This window comes from Dama dama, chromosome 7 (genome assembly GCF_033118175.1).
Source record: "Dama dama isolate Ldn47 chromosome 7, ASM3311817v1, whole genome shotgun sequence".
NCBI lineage: Eukaryota > Metazoa > Chordata > Mammalia > Artiodactyla > Cervidae > Dama > Dama dama.
In genome coordinates this window covers 22,205,437-22,227,628 of record NC_083687.1, presented here as the reverse complement: position 1 = coordinate 22,227,628, position 22,192 = coordinate 22,205,437, and the positions used below count along the sequence as shown (strand labels likewise).

The 22,192-nt window shown below is 43.0% G+C and overlaps 1 protein-coding gene across 1 annotated transcript; it reads right to left on the bottom strand.

The window, feature by feature from the left end:
* Nucleotides 1-4,286: 4,286 nt before the first annotated feature.
* ANKRD66 (ankyrin repeat domain 66) lies at nt 4,287-14,507 on the bottom strand. Its single transcript, XM_061146093.1, has 3 exons — nt 14,345-14,507; nt 12,166-12,394; nt 4,287-4,506 (listed from the first exon to the last, which is right to left on the bottom strand). The coding sequence occupies exons 1-3, from the start codon at nt 14,505-14,507 to the stop codon at nt 4,305-4,307; spliced, it is 594 nt and encodes a 197-aa protein (XP_061002076.1). The 3' UTR covers nt 4,287-4,304.
* Between the last annotated feature and the right edge of the window lie 7,685 nt (nt 14,508-22,192).

Sequence of the window (22,192 nt, the reverse complement as noted above, 5' to 3'; positions counted from 1 at the left end):
ACAGCAAACCCAGGATGTAAAGATTATTTTGCCTGTTTCCTAGGGGAAGTTACAAACCTGAGCCTGCTTGACTCATATGCCCATGATCTTAAAATACTGTGCTTATGAAGAAAGATTGGTTGTAAGGGAGAAAACAATCAATTCAATGTACTGTATGCAAAAGAGGAAATCTCATTATGAAAGCGGTATTTCACAGATTTCCTGAGTAAGGAGCCAGAACTGGAAACTAGAAAAGTTGTGAGCACGCTCACTCACTGTCTTGCTGTCTGTCTCTGTCTCTGTCCGTCTTTTCTTTCTTTTTCTAGAACACTCCTCTACCCTTCCTCAGCCCCATTACAGAATTAGCCACTTCACTCTTCTGAGGTTATATGTTATTGGTCCATGTTCTCATGAAGACTTCACATTCCCAGGGGAAGACTCTTTATTAAAAATTCTTTTTCTTTCTTTCTTCTTCTTTTTTTGTTAAAGAAGTGAATACCTCACTGATAGTAAAGTATTTAGGATGCATTCCTTAAAAAAAATTATTTATTTTGGCTGTACCGGGTTTTAGTCGCAGCACTCGGTATCTTTGATCTTTGTTGTGGTATGCAGGATGTTTAGTTGGGCATGTGGGATCTAGCTCCGTAACAGGAACCAAACCTGGGTCCCCTGTGTTGGGAACATGGAGTCTCAGCCACTGGAAAACAGGGAAGTCCCCTTTTTCTTATTTTATTGTCCAGGTGGAGTGTGAAACCTGAAGAGGAGGCCACAGAAATGTCTGAGTCCAGCCTAGTCTTACGTAGGAATCTTATAAACCCCTGGAGAGTGCTTACCCATCTGTTTAGACACTTCAGAGGGGCCAATTTTACAGTAGGAGTCCTGGCTCTTAAAATGTGCATGCTCAGTTGCTCAGTTGTGTCCAACTCTTTGCAACCCCATGGACAGTAGCCCGCCAGACTCCTCTGTCCTTGGAATTTACCAGGGAAGAACACTGGAGTGGGTTGCCATTTCCTTCTCAAAGGGACCTTCCTGACCCAGGGATTGAAACCCATGGTTCTTATGTCTCCTGCATTGAAGGCAGATACTTTACCACTGTGCCATCTGGGAGTTGCGGGTCTTAAACTACCTTCCCTTTCACTATTCCTGCCTCTGTTAATTCTCCTCCATGGGTCCCACCTGGGCTGAGGGAGCAGGCCTGGTAGATGGCCCTATCCCTTACCTCCCAGCTTCTGGTCCATGAGCTCCCATCATTAATGTTCCTCTGAAAATGAGCAGCCAGACCAGAGCCAGACTGGATCTGCCACCCTCCAGGTCTGACCTCCGGGCAAGATTTCCAGGCCATCTGGTCAGCACAGCATCTGGTGGCCAGCGCCCAGAAGGACAGATTGCCCTAGAGGAAGACCCACTAGGGAGTCGCTCAGGGGCCAAAGGCAATGACGAGGGGGAAGGGTGGACATGAAGACCACCCTGCTCCTGAGGATGCTTAGGGAGTAAGGACCCCAGGAAGGCCCTGGCTGTGAAAAGAAGTGCAGAACCCACAGCTTCCTCCCCTCTGGGCCCAGCTTGGCGTCACAGGTCCTGAGTGGGGTCTTTCTGAGGGTGTGACCAGGGCCAAGGGTAGGGGGAAAGTTATGACAAGGGGGCTCCTGAGAAGACTGAGGTTTCTGAATCAGCAGGGGGCTCGGGGAGGGCAATGAGTGCCCAGTGAGGGAGGGGGCTTACCAGTGGGGGGTCCATCAGTGAGGGGCCCATGAAAAGATGGGGCTCAATGTAAGTGATGAGGGGGAAAGCTATAGGACTTTCTTTTTGTCAACTTTGGGGCCTCGGTGTTGCAGCCTGGTCCCTTTTCCACCCACTCCCACCCCGTCTCCCTTTCCCCTCCCCCTCCCTCTCTTCCCTCCTTCTCCCTTCTCCCTTGGCTCACAAGGGATGGTGATGGGGGAATGTGTGAACTTGGAGAGAGGATGGAAACACCGCACAGAGGTCAAGGGCAGTGTGTGTGTGTGTGTGTGTGTGTGTGTGTGTGTGTGGAGGGGTGTCAGGACAGAAGCTGGAGACCCCCCCCCACCAAGTCCCCTGAGTTTAGCCTCATCCTCTAAAACTGAAAGGTTGTTGCTGAGCCATGAAAGATGCCGGGATACTTGGCTCCTGGAGGAGAAGAATTCAATCCGGGGCCAGTGATGAGGCTTGATCACTCGGAGCTTTTGTGTAATAAAGTTTTATTAAAGTATAAAAGAGATAGAGAAGACTTTTCACATAGACATCAGAAGAGGGCAGAAAGATTGCCCCCCTGCTAGTCTTTAACCAGATGTTATATAGCTACTAACGGCCTGCTAATTAGAGAAGGGAAATGTCTCAAAACTCAGCGACTGGCACCAGGCCCCTCACCCACAACATGCATTTTGAGGTAACACTGGCAACAGGGGAGTTGTCCCGGGCTATAATATGATTGACATGAATCTTGAAGAAAGGCAGCTTTCCAAGTAAATACAGTCTCATTAATATAGCTTAAGAGAACATTTGCATGAGTAAATCATACTGGTTTGTCAAGTCTGTTCTGAGTCTTAGGCTCAGAACTTAGAGTCTTGGGCTCTGTCCTCTGTTCTGAGGACAGAATCTAGGGCAAGTACGTTGTTCGTTAACATAGCTTAAGACAAACATTTCCATAAGATTTGAGAAAAGTTAAGTTTAGGTGGAACCAGGTGTCATCACGGCAACAGAGAATTTTAAAAGAAACCTCTTTTTAAATTTGTATAGAGAAGGGGAAAAAATATAACACTAGTAATTTGCTTCCTCCTGTCGCTTAAGAGAGAGAAAAAAATGTCTGACACTTGCAGCCTATTTCCTCTGTTTGGAGACCCTTGGCCTTCCTGTCTGTTACCCTCTCAAAACCAGCAAGCCCAGGGTATCCCCATTCACACTCCCAGAAGAAAATGCATTGGTCCAGCTGGAGCTGCTGCTTGTTGAGGACCCATACAAGGATGGCAAGCAGGAACCACCTCTGTAAACTGCAGGGATGAGAGAAAGAAAACTGATGCTCCAGAGGGATGAAAACTAGACAAGGTGTCCTCCACAGCTACACTGCTTTCCTGTAAGACGCTCAGGTGTTTATTTATTTCCAAAAATTCAACCTGTATTTATATAAGCATCAAGGAGCATGTAATTAACACGATGTCAGGTGCCTCAAGATATTGATTCAGGCAGAAAAATTAGTAAACTTAGAATGCAGGGTAGCCAATTCAAGGGCACCAGATCAGCTACGTAGTGGAGATTCTAAATATTGTCTGTTTCTACTGTAGTACTGGCTCATAAGGTAAAAAAATGAAGCCACCTATGGAATTTTAAACACTCCACTAGCCACATTTTTAAAAAACTGAAAGGAGAAAGGCGAAATTCATGTTAGTAAAATGTTTTATTTAATTCCAATATTCAAAATATTATATTTCAACCTGCAATCAAATTATTGATGAACTATTTTACATTTTTTATTCTAAGTCTTAAAATTACCATCTGCACTTCACATTTATAGCATATCTCAATTTGGATGCATCATTTTCATTGGAAATACCTGATCTATACTTTTTATACAGTTGATCAAGTAAAGTTATACTTACAAGTTCCATGATTTTACACCAGCTCTCATTATTAAGCAGAATAAAATTAATTTAAGGTTTTTAAGTTTTTACTGAGCTAATCTTGTGGCCAAATTGTTTCTCTTGTATAGAAGGGATCTTTGGTGAAATTGGCCCTGTTGAGACTGTGGGCTTCTACCCGACCTACACACACACACAGACACACACACACACACAAATATCTGGAAATTCAAAGCTATATCTCTTCACTTCTTTTCTTGGTTTATACAACAACAAATAATTTTTTTTTCCCATAGATTAACTGACCTGAGAATGTTGGAGATTTCTGAGATTTTGTTGTTGCTTTTTTTTTTCCCCGTTGAAACAACCAAGTTTCCTTAGCAGAAGTTTTCTTTGCCCCTGAAATTCTATAATTGCATATACATGCTCGGGAGATGTTGACAGTGCAAATCACTGATGACAAAATGCAAGCCGCTGATATTTGTCCTCTCTTGGTAGTTTTTGGAGACAACAGGTACTGGCATGGAGGTGACAGCCCATGTGTATAGAGTACCCAGGCCAGACTTCTTGACTGAATGATAGATCAGGAGCTACCAGTCAAAGCCATGTGGGTAATTAAGGATCTAGGAGTAAAATCATGCCACGACAACACATACCTTACAACATCTAGTCAGGCACCATGGAAAGTCTCCCAGCAGGTAACACAGCTCCAGTCCCCGGGAGGCGGGCCTCTCATGCTCCCCTCTCCTTGGTATTGTTGAGCCTGCTGGGGCCTCCAGTTTTCTTGCTCTTTTTCTTATTAGTCTTTTTATTCCAGGAAGGAAGAGACAGCTCCAGCTCCCTCTTCTTGGCGTCCCAGTCTTCATCTTGCTGATCGAGTGGCAGCCCCATCAACCTGGCAGCCTGGCGATATTCCCGGCACTGGGGTTCAGCCCTAGGAGAGGGAAGCCAGCTCTCAACCCCCAACCCCAGGATCGGACAGCGTGCCCAGCCTGTGGAGAGGCCTCTCCTCTCCCCTCTGCATGCGGCCTGGGCACCCAGGCCATCCACTCAAGGAGAAATGAGGCCAAGTTCGAGCATTTCCAAGTGTACACTTAAAGAGGTCTCAGACACTAAAGAAACTATCAATACTTTGAGGTGGAGAAGAATGGGGTGCCTGGGTCAGATGTTCATAGAATCAAAGACAAGCACTTAGCTTGAAGGCCCTGCTCATATTTTAAATGCTCACATCAATACCGGTCAAGGAAGACTTTCCTGTTTGCACGTACGCAGGAAGGCTTCTTGAGGGTCGAAAAGGGAGGGGACCTGACCCCATAATAAGTGTGGACATGCACCCACAGCTCTGTACGATGGGATTCATCTTAGAGAAAAGTTGCTCATGCTTCTTGGGGAGGGTTCAGGGACCATCAGGGGTGAAAAAAGAAACAAGATAATTGGCCAAAGGTAAACAAAGACCCGGAAGGACTATCCTATGTAAGTGATTCACATCACCTCCACACTGCGCTCCGCCTTGCTCAGAATGCCTCACTCCTCTCTGGGTGTGTATCTCCACCTAGTGTCTGACTTACTGCGCTCCTCCTCATTAGAGAGGATGCCCATTCCCTTTCTCTCTGAGCGTGTATCTCTGCCCTGCTTCTGAGTTAGATAAACAAACTGTTCTCCTGTGTGCTCGCCCATACATTGTGCTGTGTCTCTACTAATAAACTTCCTACCTTTTTGCACAGCTTTTGCCTCCTTGAAATATTCTTGTTTTCAAACAGGGGCAAGAGCCCAGGGCCTCTTTGCTTCTAGCCTCTAGCCCCTGGTGAGTAGTGGCTAGGGCTCTTGGTTTTCATCCAGGTTCAGTTCAGTTCAGTTCAGTCACTCAGTCATGTCCGACTCTTTGCGACCCCATGAATCACAGCACGCCAGGCCTCCCTGTCCATCACAACTCCCAGAGTTTACTCAAACTCCTGTCCATCGAGTCAGTGATGCCATCCAGCCATCTCATCCTCTGTCGTCCCCTTCTCCTCCTGCCCCCAATCCCTCCCAGCATCAGGGTCTTTTCCAATGAGTCAACTCTTCGCATGAGGTGGCCAAAGTATTGGAGTTTCAGCTTCAGCACCAGTCCTTCCAATGAACACCCAGGACTGATCTCCTTTAGGATGGACTGGTTGGATCTTCTTGCAGTTCAAGGGACTCTCAAGAGTCTTCTCCAACACCCAGTTCAAAAGCATCAATTTTTCAGTGCTCAGCTTTCTTCACAGTCCAACTCTCACATCCATACATGACCACTGGAAAAATCATAGCCTTGACTAGCTGGACCTTTGTTGGCAAAGTAATGTCTCTGCTTTTTAATATGCTGTCTAGGTTGGTCATAATTTTCCTTCTAAGGAGTAAGCGTCTTTTAATTTCATGGCTGCTATCACCATCTGCAGTGATTTTGGAGCCCCCCAAAATAAAATCTGACACTGTTTCCACTGTTTCCCCATCTATTTCCCATAAAGTGATGGGACCAGATGCCATCATCTTAGTTTTCTGAATGTTGAGCTTTAAGCCAACTTTTTCACTCTCCTCTTTCACATTCATCAAGAGGCTTTTTAGTTCCTTTTCACTTTCTGTCATAAGGGTGGTGTCATCTGCATATCTGAGGTTATTGATATTTCTCGCGGCAATCTTGATTCCAGGTTACCCAGGTTTAATTCCTGGGCAGGGAACTAAGATTTCGCTTCAGGACTGTTCACTGCTCTCCCTCTGAGATCAGAAGACTGTTTTCCTTTATTTGTCTATTTTATTTAAAGATTTTTTTTTAATGTGGACCAGGACCATTTTTAAAGTCTTTATTGAATTTGCTACTGTCCATGGGGTCACAAAGAGTGACTCACGACTGAAGCTACTTAGCACACATGCACAATATTGCTCCTGTTTTAGGTTTTGGTTTTGTGGCTGTGAGGCATGTGGGATCATAGCATGTGGGATCTTAGCTTGAATCGCCTGCAATGGAAGGCAAAGTCTTAACCACTGGACCACCAGAGAAGTCCTATCATTTATTTTTTAATGGCATATTTCACTGATTATAAAAGCTATGTCTGTTCATTGTAGAAAATTTTAAAGTACAGAAATATGTAGAGAAGAAAATAAAAATTACTCACAGTCATGTATATATTGTATGTATAGATAGATTTATGTAAAGCATAGTTAGATGAAATATATACAAATGAGATATATATATGTATATATAAATCATAGAATAGGTGATAGAAAAATAGATGAACTGATCATCAGATATGTACAGACAATGGGAAACATACAAAAAATAGTTTTGCATATGAGGCCAAAGGTGAGTCTGTGACTTCTTTAAGGACACTGGTGAAAGCCAGTTCACAGAGATAGTATTTGAGTCAGTATGAGGACAAATGCAATTTGAGAGGATAGATGATCATATAGCCAGAGCAAACAGTATTTTAAGTGCAAAGCATGATGAAACGCACCATTCATTCAGTGGATAGCAAACCAGCTTGTCCCCCAGCCCCTGTGCCCCCAACAAGATGGAAGGGACCGCTCCATATTCAGACCACACAGCATCCCTCCTCCAGCCTGCCCTTTTGACCTCTGTCACTTTCTATCTCGTGTTAGTGTTATTTATACAACAAGTTATCTCCTCTCTGAGATAGAGAGCTTCTTATTGCCCAGCATTGTATTTGCTGCATCGTTACATCCTTTTTAGTATTCAGTTCAATGCCAGGCATGTGAAAGTGAAAGTGTTAGTCCCTCAGTCGTCTCCGACTCTTTGCAACCCTATGGATCGTAGCCCGCCAGGCTCCTCTGTCCATGGGGTTTTCCAGGCAAGAATACTGGAGTGGGTTGCCATTCCCTTCTCTAGGGGATCTTTCCGACCCAGCAATAGAACCTGCATCTCCTACAGTGCAGGCAGATTCCTAACTGTCTAAACCACCAGGGACCCACTGCCATGCATATAGTAGGGCTCAAAAATAATTGTTTTCTTAAATTTTACTGAAGTAGAGTTGATTTACAATGTTGTATTAATTTCTCCTGAAAGAAATATTTCTTGAATGAGAGATTTACAACTTAAGAGAAGCTGAATCAAGGACTTCCCTGGCGGTTCAGTGGTTGAGACTCGCCCTTCTGCTGTGGGGGACATGGATTCCATCCTTGGTAGGGGAACCAAGATCCTGCCTGCTGTGTGGCCAGAAAAAAAAAAAAAAAGAAAATTTATTGAATTGAATGAAACAAAAATACAACATATCAACTTAAAATAACTATATGGGGAAACTAACACTTTTGAAAACAAAAAGGAGAAAAGCTGAATTGAAAGTTGATTGTTCCACTAGGATACCTAGAATATTCTGAAAACAGTCAGATCTTGTCTAAGCTGCTTTTGATATTCTTTTATATTTTTTTCTCTTCATCATCCTAGTCCATGACCTCACCTACTTGCAAAATGAAGCATTAAAAAATTCCTTATGTGATCTCTTGCCTATGGGGTAAGTATATTCATTCCAACCTGCACAGCATCATGCCACCTCTTCCCCTATAGGAGTAATGTAGCTGGAGCGTCTGTTTCATCTTTCCAGTTCTCTGATGAGTTCACATTCACTTGCTTGCTCACCCATCCAGCCTTATTCTCCATTCCTCTCCACTGTGAAGTCTGCATTCTGCCAGGGCCACTCATCCCATCTCTGTCTCTCCACTTCCTCACATCCACACACAACCTACTCACATTTCCAACTTGGTACCTTCAGTCCAAATCAGGAATCTTTTTCTCTCCTCCATTAACCAAGTCTTAGCTAGCTTTTGGGATCCAGATTAATTGCTCCTTAACCAGAATTCCTTCCCTCTAAGCCCCAGCTGTCATAAGCGAAGTTGCTCATAGGAGATGGTAAGTAGAAATGACTTACACGTGATGTGGTTAACTTTTGTTGTATTTGTCTGCTCAGCACTGCCTGCCCACTTTTCCTGGTAATAGCACTCATTCCCCATTATATGGAAGAATCACTCCTCCACTTCAGTTATGCTGCGATCGGGTATCCTAGTCATTCACCTACCGGTTACTACAGAGGGGCTGAGATTATTCAGAGAAATTCAGTAGAGGAGAACCAAGGACAGGTCCCTGAGGAATTCCAGCATCTAAAAGGCATGCAAGAATAGGAGCTTAGAAAAATCATGAGAAGAAATGGTCCTCAAGTAGGAGAACCAGAAGAGAGCAGCAGCAGATAAAACAACAGGGAAGAGCAACTGAATACCAGATGAAGTGGAGGTAAGATGTGCACAGAGAAAGAGGCCATTAATTTAGCAGTGAGATCTCCATGGAGGAGAGCTGATTCAGTATGATGGGGGAAGAAGCCTGAAGAGTGGGTGAAGAAGTAGGGACAATTGCACAGATGACCTTTCAAGTAGCTTAGAAATGTAGGGAAGAAGAAAGGCATAGCAGACACTAGAAGGACCTCTAACTCTTCATGTGTTTGTTTAGTAAAAGCTATCTGAGCATGCTCAGAAGACAAAGAGAAGGGAAGAGAAGGAATAGAGAAAACTTAAAAATACAAAAGATGCAACAGAGAATGAGGAAATGATGATCTTGAAGGAGACATAAAGGTTTGGATGAAGGATCTATATGGAGGGATAACACTTGCCACAGAAGGATGGATGGGAAAGCAAGAAGGAACAGATGTATATAATATGTTAGTTTGAGAGTTTGAAAATGTATACCCATGACTTCAACATTCTCTATGAAGTAGAAAGCATACATTCTGAAGGACACGCTGAAATGTGATGGGGACTTGCAACTGTCAACATTGGAGAAGGACAGGAAGCGATGGCCAGAGTAACTAAGGGCTCAGCTGGAGACAGAAGTCTTAGAACTTCTGGTGCTACTGGTTGATTTATTTGTGGTCTTTCCCCTAGGAGACCAAGAACAGGCATGGGTAAGACAGAGACCAATCCAAGGCTAGGAATTCTGGGTTATATACTATAGAAGGACTGGGGGGTGGGAAGTTAAAAATAGGGGAAAGAGAGTGAAAGAAACAGTGTACCACGACATAGGAAACAAAAGAAAAGGATGTTTTGCCCACCATCCAGTTCTACAAAGATTAGTCTGCTGCAGTCATTGACCCACAGGGCACTCTATGCTTCAGACAGAAGAGACTGAAGTGATGAGGTACTTCATTTAGTACTCTGTGCTTCTGACAGGAAATGAAAGATGATAACAGGATGCTTTGTGCTTTGGATAAGCAGGTTCTTTAGTTAGATGTGTCTCAGGAGGAATTTTAAAGAATCCAAAGATTCTTGTATCTTCCTGTACTTAGAAAAGCACTATAATCATGACATCTGTTCTTTGTGATGAGCAGTAGTCTTTTACCAAGATGTATCCTTGACTGCACGTACTCCTTTAACCAAAAAAATCATATATAAATTAGCCCTGCCCCCACCTCTTGAGATCAATTTCTCAGAGCTACTGAAAGGGTATCTCCTGTAAGACCTCAAATAAAACTGAACTCACGTTGTGCATTTTTCTTTTAGCCCGCCGTGTCCAGCTGGCAGACAAAGGAAGATAGTGAAACCTTCAGGGAGGTGATAGGATGGAAGGGAAAGAATTTGAATGACATGAGATCTGGGACTCAAATACCTGCATGAGGATTCAAAAACTGGGAAAATGAAGACAGGGAGTCATGGTCACATGGTGGTATGTTACAGTCATAAAGAGTCGCGGAAACAATGCTGCTGATGTTGAGGTCTACAACAGATGGAGATTATTGAATGTAGAGGATGACGGCAGGATCAGGGAGAAGAGAGAGTCTTAAAGTTAGGACTCAAGGTTCTGCCTCTATTTCCCAAATCACCTTAATGATGATTCTGAATATTTTTAAGGTGGGACACCACTTCTCATCATAAGCAAAGATTTTACTGGTTTAACTTTCTGAAGATAACTGTATTTCTGAGAAGGGCATTTCACTATCACCCTCATTCTCCAACGAATATACAGTTAGATTTACTCTTGATTTCATTTTGGTTTTCAAGCAGTGTTGTCCTCACTCTGCTACTTTACTGTCTCAACTATGAATTACTTATTAGCCTAACCAGATTATGTTGTTGTTGTTGTTTAGTTGCTGTCCTGTCTGACTCTCTGTGACCCTGTGGACTGTAGCCTGCCAGGCTCTTTCGTCCATGGGATTTCCCAGGCAAGAATACTGGAGCGGGTTGCCATTTCCTTCTCCAGGAGATCTTCCCAACCCAGCAACTGAACCCACAACTCCTGCACTGCAGGCAGATTCTTGACTCCTGAGCCACCAGAGAAGCAGCCAGATTATACATTCTTCAATTTTATCAACATCCCTCTCAGAGCTATCACCTTCATGTCCATGAAAGTGAAAGTGAAGTTGCTCAGTCAGGTCCGACTCTTTGCAACCCCATGGGCTGTAGCCTGCCAGGCTCCTCTGTCCATGGGGATTCTCCAGGCCAGAATACTGGAGTGGGTTGCCATTCGCGTCTCCAGGGAATCAAACCTGGGTCTCCCGCATTGCAAGCAGACTCTTTACCCTCTGAACTACCAGGGAAGCCCAATAATGTACACAATTGATACTTAATTCTATCTGAATGCTTGGCTGAGAGAAAAAAATTAATGGGTTCTAGAAAAGTTCTTAACTTTGGTGAGTGTGTAAGTAGGAGAGTCACAGGTAAGAAGGCATTTTAAAAAGTAGAAGGACCCTTATGGATGATAGCAGCCTAATTCACCTGCTTCACTTTAAATAGGAGGAAACTGAGGACCAGGAAGGAGGCAATTTGCCTAAGGTGACACAGCTGGATTGAAGATTTTTCAAGAATCTGAAGGGGGATCCAAGAATCTTGTACTATCTCCCATTTTCAAATTTGTGTCCCACCTCTCTTATCTGAGATAGTTTATGTATAGTCTAAAATAACAATTATAATAAATGTATATTATTAAAATTATAATAATCATGTAAAGTTATAATAATTATAATGTCACATCATTTTAAAACAATAGATTTTTCCAGAAAAATAATAATATTTTAAATTGATTAACTGCCTGACATGCCTCTCTAATTTTTATTTTCTGTAATGTAATGATAACTTTTTAAAAAATGGAAGTATAGTTGATTTACAAAGTTATGTTAATACCTGGTATACAAGCAAGTTGATTCTGTTTTATATATACATATGTGAATATATATATTCTTTTTTCAGATATTTTTCTCTTATAGGTTATTACAAGATATTACAAGATATATTGAATATAGTTTCCTGTGCAATACAGTAGGACATTGTTGTTTATCTAGTTTATATAGTGTCTCTGCTAATCCCAAACAATATATTTTTATATTACATTTAATAATAATCTAAATATTCTAAAATAATATGATTTCCACCCCAAACTAGTCATTTCAATGAAATACTAATAAAAAACAACGATTGGTTGGATTTTGTCACTTCATTTTCATCAAGCTGAGACCACTGAACTGGTAAAGACCTTGGTCACTGGCTCCTGTTTCTCTGCTTTTTTTAGCTGGGTGTACAGTCCATGGGGTCACAAAGAGTCAGCCACAACTGAACATTGAACACAGCACCAAAGGAAACTCACTTTTCCAGGAACGCCACGCAGGCTTTCTGCCCATAGATCTGTGCGATCCTCTTTGGTGTGTCTCCAAAGAAGTCGGGGGCGTCAACGGCGGCATGCAAGGCATGGAGGGCTTTGAGCACGTTCAGGTGGCCTGATTCAGCTGCGAAATGAGCGGGCGTCCAGCCCACATCAGTTACCAGGCACGGCCGGGCTCCGTGTTCTACAAGGAGTTGTAGCACCTCCATGTGTCCTTCGATGAGCGCAGAAGAAACAGGAAGTTACGATGAAAGTGTCTCTGCCAGGCTGAGGCCAGAGCTAGCCTAGGTGGCACAGAAGAGGGGAAGACATTTGCCCCGGAGGCCCCTCCAGTTTCTTAGCATCATCCCTTCTTCTGTCCCCCGTCTTCTTACCAGGGACTCAGGGCCCCACCCTTGCCCCTTCGCTCCTGCTCCGGGTCTGAGCCACTGAAGGATTCCCTGTGCTCCTTTCAGGATGCTCCCCTCTCTTGTTCATTCTTGCAGATGCCACCCAGGAATTTTCTTTTTCTCCTAAGTTACTCTACCCACTCCCCAACTCCCCATCTGAGCTGGCACCCATAAGCTTCCCTCTGCTTTCAGCAGTACCAGTGCTGATTGCAAAACCAAATATTTTGCAACAACATGGATGGACCTTGAGGGGCATGATCCTAAATGAAATAAGTCAGACAGAGAAAGACAAATATCATATGATCACACTATGGGCAGAAGCTAAAAACAAAAAACTGAGCTCATAGGTACAGAGAACAGAGTGCTGGGGTGTGGGTGGGTGTGAGATGGGTGGAGCTAGTCAAAAGGTACAAACTTCCAGTTATAAATGTCGATAGGATGTAATATATACCATGGTGACTATCACCAATAATACTCCGTTGCATACTTGAAAGTTGCTAAGAGGGTACATCTTAAAAGTTATCACAAGGGAAAAAATATATATGGTGACAGAAGTTAACTAGACTTATCATGGTATTTGACAATTTATACAAAAATGGAATTATTATGTTAGACACTAAAACTGATGAAATAGTGTATGTCAATTACATCTCAATAAAAAATACTTTAAGTCCCAGTTACGTGAAAACTAGCACAGATTAAGAGCTCATGCTTTCTAAGTCATATAGATGTGGGTTTATACTTGAGAATAAATACTGCTTGCTAACCACAACAACCCAGGTGAGAAACAAACGGCTGAGGTTTGGTTTCCTTATTTGTATAAAATATCATTTATCTCACTGAGTTCTTGAGAAGTACAAATGAAATCAAAGGCAAAAGGTACATAGCACAGACACCAGCATACAGCAAATGTTCCCCTGACAAGTGCTTTAGTATAACTCCCATCACTGTATTTAAATTTCTGCAAAATTCTCCCAACTGATTTCTCTGGTTTGCTTCCTGCCAGCCCAGTCTCCATACAGGAGTCAAAACAAATTTTTAAAAAGCAAAGTTGACTATCACACTTTCCTAACATTCTTTAATGGTATTCTATGGTTGAATGTCTTCACAGGCCCCTTGGCTAAGTTTCTGCCATGATCCTCCTCCAGTCCTATAACAGAGACCACTTAGGTGTGCCCCCGGCCATGAACAAGACAAAGTTCCTGTCCTATGGGAAGGAACGATGCTCCATTTCTGCTAGAGGTTAAGAGGACAGAGAAAGTGAAGTCACTCAGTCGTGTCCAACTCTTTGCGATCCCATGGGCTGTAGCCTGCTAGGCTCCTCCAACCATGGGGTTTTCCAGGCAAGAATACTGAAGTGGGTTGCCATTTCCTTCTCCAGAGGATCTTCCCGACCCAGGGATCGAACCCTGTCCGCTGCACCGCAGGCAGACTCTTTACTGTCTGAGCCACCAGGAAAGCCCAAGAGGACAGAGGGCTAGTATTAGTTAAGAGTCCCTATGTGCTAGGCAATGCACACTATCTTCCTGAATTTTCACTGCAAAAAGCATTACTGCTCTTATTATACAGATGAAAAGACTAAGACTCAGAGATGTTAAATAACTTGCCTAAGGTGCTACAACTAGTTTAAGTGGTGGTGCCAGGACGGAAATGTCTGTCATTCATGTATCTGATTTCCAAGAAATGTTCTTTCTATTACCCCACACCGACTTCCTACTGGGAACCTCATGAACAGTGGTCTTGGAGGGACCTATATGTAGGCAGTGCCCACTCACCCTTGATCGCAGCCCAGTGAAGTGGGGTTCGGTCATTCCAGTCCACGTCCTTGTAGTTTGGGTCACAGAGACCTTTCTTCAAAATCTTTTTCACTGAATTGTAGTCCCCTGCAGCCACAGCTTGGTGGAGCTTTGTCATGTCGGACAGTTTGGTCAATTCCATGATCAAGAAAAGCAACTGTGGGAAAAGCATGCCACTTAGGAAATTCTCTGCAACACTTGATTCCTAGTGAGTGACTCCATAGGGTTCCGACTGTTTACTTTCTTTTTTACTTCATACATTTGCATCCAGGGTTACTTCATGTGTGTACCCTACTGAGGGTGTATTTGGATCTTAGCTACTATGTGGTCAGTGCCTGCCAATGCCCCATGCAAAAACTATCAACGGTTCTTTTCTACCTATAGGATTATAGGCTAAACTCGAAGGCTGACATTTGCTAACTGGCCTCAAACCACTTCCCAGTACCACTTCCCACTCCGACTTTGAATTGACAGCAATGTGACCCTGAGCTAGTTGTGTAACTCTGTACACATCATCTTTCTCATCGAAAGAATGAGTATAATTAGCCAGGGTCTTGTGAGGATACAAGGACAATTCATGTGAATAGTTTATACTCGATGTGTGTGTTAGTTGCTCAATCATGGCCAACTCTTTGCTACCCCATGGACTGTAGCCCACCAGGCTCTTTTGTCCATGGGATTCTCCAGGCAAGAATACTGCAGTGAGTTGCCATTTCCTTCTCCATTTATACTAGATACAGACCAGGTAATTAACTACTGTTGCTACACGAATTCAAGAGATGGTGTGTCTGCCGGGTTGCTCAGCTGTGTCCGACTCTTTGCAGCCCTTTGGACAAGAGCCCACCAGGCTCCTCTGTCTGAAGGATTTTTCAGCAAGAATTCTGGAGCGGGTAGCCATTTCCTCCTCCAGGAGATCTTCCTGACCCAGGGATCAAACACACATCTCCTGTGTTTCCTGCACTGTAGGCAGATTCTTTACCTCTAGCCACCGGAAAGATAAACAAACAAATAAAATGGCTAAATTATTTACAACATTGAGACACAAACCCACGGTTCTCAAATTACACTCTGTAGACAGTTAGGACTTCAGGGAACTTTTCTGGGGATCCAAGGGGTCAAAATTCTTTTTTATTATAATATTAAAATGTCATTGGTCTTGTTCACTGTGTTGGTGTTTGGCCTGATGGTTCAAAAGTAATGATGTAGAAAACTGCTAAGGCATCAACAACAACAAAAACCAACTAAGTTTTGGAAAGAAATTAAAGCAGTAAAAATGATTTATATCAGGACTTCCTTGGTGGTCCAGTGGTTAAGAATTCGCCTGCCAATGCAGGGGACAGGGGTTCCATCCCTGGCCAGGAAGATCTCACAGGGCAAATTAGCCTGCAAACTACAACTAGAGAAAAGCCCACATACCCCAGTGTGCTGCCACTAAGACCCAACCCAGCCAAAAGTAAATACATTTTTAAAAGAAGAATAGATACTTGGGTGTCAGCCCAAAGTGGTTCTGAATCTCTGGGCATGCAGGACAAAGATACCTCTTTTACAGGAAGTGGGTACTCCATGCATATGCTGAGTAACCAAAGATGACACAGGTTATGTTTTAGCTTTTTGGCTTGCTTGTTCTATTAGAAAAACTTGACACTGGAACATTTGCTCAATGATAAAATGAAATGACAAACAGAAGTACTAGAGGATTTCCAACTTGCAGGTGTCACAAAAAGTCATACCATTGTGTCTGGGAGCCTCTTTGCCCTTCTCACAAAACTTTAAGCAGGTTTATGCAAAAATCAGCCCCATTTGTTTTGCAAAGATTTCATCCCAAGGATAATCCACAACTTCTTATTGGAAAGTTGCAATTCAAGTATAAGTTTTCAGTGGAAATAAACAGAAGATTTTTTTAAAAAAATGTACAGAGCCAATAAGCAACGAAAAGATGCTCAATATCATTAGTTATTGTGTGTGTGCTAAGTCACTTCAGTCTTGTCCAACTCTTTGCTACCCTATGGAATGTAGCCCACCAGGTTCCTCTATCCATGGGATTCTCCAGGCAAGAATACTGAAGTGGGTTGCCATGCCCTCCTCCAGGGGATAGTCCAACCCAGGGATTGAACCTGTGTCTCATGCAACTCCTGCATTGCAGGTGGATTCTTTACTGCTGAGCTAATGGGGAAGCCCCATTAGTCATTAGGTAAATGCAAATCAAAACCACCATGAGACACCATTTCACAGCCAATAGGATAACAAATAATTTAAAAGACAAATAAAAACAAGTGTGAGGATGTGGAGAAACTGGGACCCTCATACCCTGTGATGGGAATATAAAATGATGCAGTCACTTTGGAAAGCAGTTGATAATTCTTCAAAAGATTAAACTTAAACATGGAGTTCTCATATGACCAGAACTCCAATTCTAGGAGTAAACCTAAAAGAAATGAAACCGGGGCTTCCCTTGTGGCTCAGCTGGTAAAGAATCTGCCTGCAATGCGGGAGACCTGGGTTCGATCCCTGGGTTGGGAAGATCCCCTGGAGAAGGGAAAGGCTAACCCACTCCAGTATTCTGGCCTGGAAAATTCCATGGACTGTACAGTCCACAGGGTCGCAAAGGGTCAGACAGGACTGAGCAACTTTCACTTTCATATGTATACAAAAGAAATGAAACCATATGTCCACACAAACACTTATACACAAATGTTTATAGCAGTATTATTCAATATGGAATACTTCAAAAAGTGGGAAAATATGTCCAACAGATGAATGCAGAAATAAAATATGGGATATTCATATTTTATTGGAATAGTATTTGATAATTTAAAAATGAGGACTTGATACATGCTACAATTTGCATTAACCTTGAAAACATGCTAAGTGAAAGAAGCCAGTCACAAAAGACCACGTGCTGCAAGATTCCATGTATGTGAAATGTCCAGAGTAGGCAAATCTATAGAGATGGAACATAGATTATTGGTGACCTAGGACTAGGATGACTTGGGGGTGGAAAGTGAGCTAAGGAGCATAGGATTTCTTTCTGGGGTGATGAAATGTTCTAAAATTAGGTAGTGGAGGGTGATGCTTTCACAACTTTGAATATATTAAAACCACTGAACTGTGTACTTGAAAGAGATGAATTTTATGCTGGTGGTGGTGGTGGTTTAGTCACTAAGTCCGACTCTTGCGACCACATGGACTGTAGCTTGCCCAGTTCCTCTGTCCGTGGGATTCTCCAGGCAAGAATACTGGAGTGGGTTGCCATTCCCTTCTCCAGGGGATCTTCCCGACCCAGGAATCAAACCTGGGTCTCCTGCATTGTAGGCAGATTTTTATGGTATGTGAATTATATCTCAAAAAAGCTGTTTAAAAATCAGTGATACTATTAATTAGTGACTTTCTTACAAAAAGCCAAAAATTTATTTGTAGAAAACAGAAACAATACACTAAGCCTACCATAACTGTGAAAATTGAACAAAATTTCCAGCACTAGAATCCTTGTAAATTTGATTGTGCACCTGAATTTCCATCTTTCTTATGACAGGTGTCTCAATGTCAAAAAGTTGCCAGTAAATATAAGTTCTAATAAATATGAATGATCTAAAATAATTGCAGTAAAGATCTGAAGACAGAAGCAATGTAAAAATACTCACTGTCTTGTTTGCAATCTGCAGTGCTCAGGCTTGGCAGGAAGTCCTAGCTGCCTGTCTTGTTGTGTTCACACCATGGAAACTGACTCCACCTGCTTCATTAAAGCCCACCAATCAAGGTCAGCCTTACTAGGTGGGGCCCCTCTATCGTGGGCGGAGACTGTCCCTCTATTGGCACTGATGCTCTTCAGCTATTTCTGTCTGCTTCTGTAGTTCAACTGAGGTCTTTAACAGGCTGTTTGGAACTCTATTTGATTAGAAACCATGAAAATTAAAAAACAAACAAAAAAATCACCAGTTCCCAAGATACCATGGAAGAGGTAAGCTGTTGGTAACCAGCTTGGGGTAATGAAAACAATGTGTGCCCTTTATATTCAGCACGCTACTATTGTGCTTTAAAAAAAAAAAAAAAGTATTTATTTAAATTTAATTATTATTTATTTGGCTGCCCTGGGTCTTAGTTGTGGCATGTGGGATCAAGTTCCTTGACCAAGGATTGAACCCAGGCCCCCTGCATTGGACCACCAGGGAAGTCCCTGCTATTGTTTTGTTGTTGTTGTTGCTTGTTTGTTTAAATGTCAGATAATTGCTTTAGAATGTAGTGATGGTTTCTGCCATACAACAATGTGAATCAGCTAAGCACACATATATCCCCTCTCTCTTGAGCCACCCACCCTTCTAGGTCATCACAGAGTACCACGCTGAGTTCCCTGTGCTACACAACTGCTGCTATTGTGTTTTAATTCACCTCTTACCGATTCCCCCACCCTAGTTAAGCTCAACATCCAGAGTAGAGGCACAGTAACTTCAAGTTTGAGCTGGCCAGTTTGTCACTCTCTTGCATATATATATCCTGCTTACGGGTGACCCCCTGTTCCGGATGCTGTGATTTGATTCTTTTCTACCTCCCTCCAATTTGAAAGAAGATAGTAACAAACCTATATAAGTTTTGTTCTTAGTGCTTTAAGGTATATTTACAAGTTTAATCATGTGGAGCAGGTACAATTGTGATTCCTACTGAAAGGTCGGGTATGTTGAGACATGCCCTAGAAAAGTGCCACAAGGCAAATTCCGGAGGCTGGCTAAACTTCCGGGGACCGACCCCCTGCAGCCTGGTCCAATCAGGTACCAACCCGGAGCCCGTGGACACCAACTGCCGCTGTAGCCCACGCTTTCTTCCTTATATGAAAAGACCTGGCTTGGACGCCAGCCCTGGCTATAGAACCCCTCCCCACCCCTCATACCTCGCAGACTCCCTTTGTCTCCTCACTCACCCGCCCCTGGGAGTTCTGCCCGAGAGCGACCGCTCAATAAAGGCCTTCATCAACGGTCCTTAGAGGTGGCTTTTTCCCTCCCACAGCGTTTTTCTAACACCTACTTGACAGAAGAGCGAACTAAGGCACACAGTAATCAAGCAACTCTCCTATGGTTACAAAGCCAGTTGTTGGACAACTGAGTAGTTTGGCTGCAGTAGCCACATTCTTGTCTATTCTACCAGTGAATATTCAGGACTGATTTCCTTTAGGATTGACTGGTTTGATCTCCTTGCTGTCCCAGGGACTCTCCAACACTGCATTTCAAAAGCATCAAAGTCACTTGCCAAGATAAATCAAGTGAGTGAAGTGGAGTCGCTCAGTCATGTCCGACTCTTTGCAACCCCAGGGACTGCAGCCTACCAGGCTTCTCTGTCCATGGGATTTTCTAGGCAAGAGACTGGAGTGGGTTGCCATCAAAGTCACATGCAAAAGCGATTGAAGTTTAAGCTTTCCCCACCTGGGAAACGATGCAGTTCCCGTCTCAAATCAATATTGTGAAAGAGACAACACAATGAGGCAGATAGAATGGCGATATGGGAGCTGGGTGCGGCAGGAAGGAAATTAACTCTTTGTTAAATGCTTTTGTGCATCAGGCCTTGTTCTAGGAGTTATGGATATTATCTCATCAATCCTAATGCCAAGTCTGAAATATAGGTAGTTTCCAAGCAAGGAAACTGAGGCTTAGAGGGCTTAAGCCTACTTAGGCCAGGTCTGTCTACTTCCTGTTGGGAGCTGAGTGTGAGAACATTAATCAGACTCAGTACATAATGGTGTTATTGTCAGAATCTAGATCTCTGGGAAGTTCTGGCATTCCTTGCACTTAGGCCTGGGAGGGTGAGAGTCGGGGTTCATTTGTGAATTCTGGATCATATGTTCCCTTCCTCCTATAACCAGCTTGTAGGAGCTTTCATGGCTGTCCCTGGTGGTGCAGTGGTTAAAAAATCTGCCTGCCAATGTAGGAGACTTGGGTTTGATTCGTAGGTTAGGAAGATCCCCTGGAGGAGGGCATGGCACAACCTACTCCAGGATTCTTGCCTGGGGAATTCCACGGACAGAGGAGCCTGGCGGGCTACAGTCCACAGGGTCACAAAAGGGTCAGCACGACTGAGTGACTAAGCACACACATGTATTCTAGGAGCTTTCATGGGGTCTCTATTAGGGAACTTGGTTGACATCTGGGACCATCCCTAGGATCAGGAGGAGAAGGATGTGCTGGGTCTAGGATTCCAGCTCTTCTCCTGATCAGCACAAGCTGGAAATGTGTGCCAATCCAGGGTGAGAGTTATGAAAGCTTGTTCTGGGGAGAGAGGATTTGCAGATTGGTCTTGTTTTTTCTAAGGTGCTAGTTTGCCATCATGTGTCCTTCAGAGACCACCTTCAGAGACAGAGCTGTAGTTCTGTTCTCAGCCTCTCCTGTTTCTACACAACTTGAATGCAGGTCTTTGTAGCTTCCTCATATGCTGACTTTTGTATGGACTTCTATAAGGGATTTGTATTATTGTCTTCATACCAGGTACCCCTTCCACTGAGTAGCCGTTGTCCAAGCATTTCATCTTCCCTACCATCTCCTGTAGACCTGCCTCAGGCCCAACTCCCTCGAGGAAGTCTCTCCCATTTGCTCCTTGAGGCCCAGGGTGTCTAAAGAGGCACTGCATGATGCCTTGTGGGATTCCCTAAACCCTGCTCCCACTTTTAGAAACAGTGACTTTACCAAACATTCATCAAATAAACCAGTCTGAGGATGATATGTACTTCTCATCAGGATCCAGCACAGAAGGACAGGCTTCTACAAGCAAAAGCAATGCCCCAGCATGGAGGCCAGAATGACTGTGTATAAAGTGAGTTGAACACAAGAGACCTAAATGAAAAGGAGTTTGAGGTCAGATCCTAGAAGGCCACAAACGCCACCTCAGGACATCTGGACCTTATTTCTCCCTGTGCACAATGGGAAACATTGACCGTTTCTGAATGGGGAAGTAAGATGATTACAAGTCCAACATTTTTAAAGAAGCAATTTTGTCACAAGTTGGTACAATGTCTTCTGGGGTGAGGGCACCCACAGAAGAGGGAGAAAGAGTTAGAAGGTTTTAAAAATGCATATACTTTGAGAAAACTTATTTCTAGGGATTTATCACAAAGAAATCATTGAAAAACATGTACAAAAATATAACTTTAAGAATATGCACAGAAGTGCTATTTCAAAAATTACGAATTATAAATAACCTAGTTTTCTAATAAAAAGGTATTAAACCCAGCTTTCCAGATTTTCATTGTAAGGGAAAATAATATACAGCCTTTTTAAATGATACTGCATATGTGTATTTATTAGCTTGCTAAAAAGTTAGTATTATACTATCGTTGTTGTTTAGTTGCTAAGTCTTGTCTGACTCTTTTGTGACCCCATGGACTGTAACCCACCAGGCTCCTCTGTCCATGGGATTTCCCAGATAAAAGTACTGGAGTGGGTTGTCTTTTCCTCCTTCAGGGGATCTTCCAACCCATGGAACCCACATCTCCTGCATTGACAGGCAGATTCTTTACAACTGAGCTACCAGGGAAAACCTAGTATTATACTGCTAAGTTAAAATAGAATATTACAAAAATGACCAATAATGTAGTTTATATGTATTAGTTGTTTATATGACAAAAAGCTTAAAAGAATATACATTGAATTTAGATTAGTTGAATGAACACCTATAACTCATGCAAACAAGAGACATTTTATAATTGTCAAGGGTAGAGCTTTTAAGGACTTGATTAAAGTGGTAGCTGTGGAAATGGGAAGGAGAAATTGAGGACACTGTGGGTGCAGAATCAGATAACTTGGCAGCTGGATAAGACAGTCAAGTGACTATGAATCATAGTGTCACTGA

Coding starts and splice junctions, on each gene's coding strand:
- ANKRD66 (XM_061146093.1), bottom strand. CDS start 14,507: ATGGAATTGACCAAACTGTCCGACATGACAAAGCTCCACCAAGCTGTG. Junction 12,395..14,344: donor TCACTGGGCTGCGATCAAGG/GTGAGTGGGCAC, acceptor CGCTCATCGAAG/GACACATGGAGGTGCTACAA. Junction 4,507..12,165: donor TGCGTGGCGTTCCTGGAAAA/GTGAGTTTCCTT, acceptor TCCCTCTCCTAG/GGCTGAACCCCAGTGCCGGG.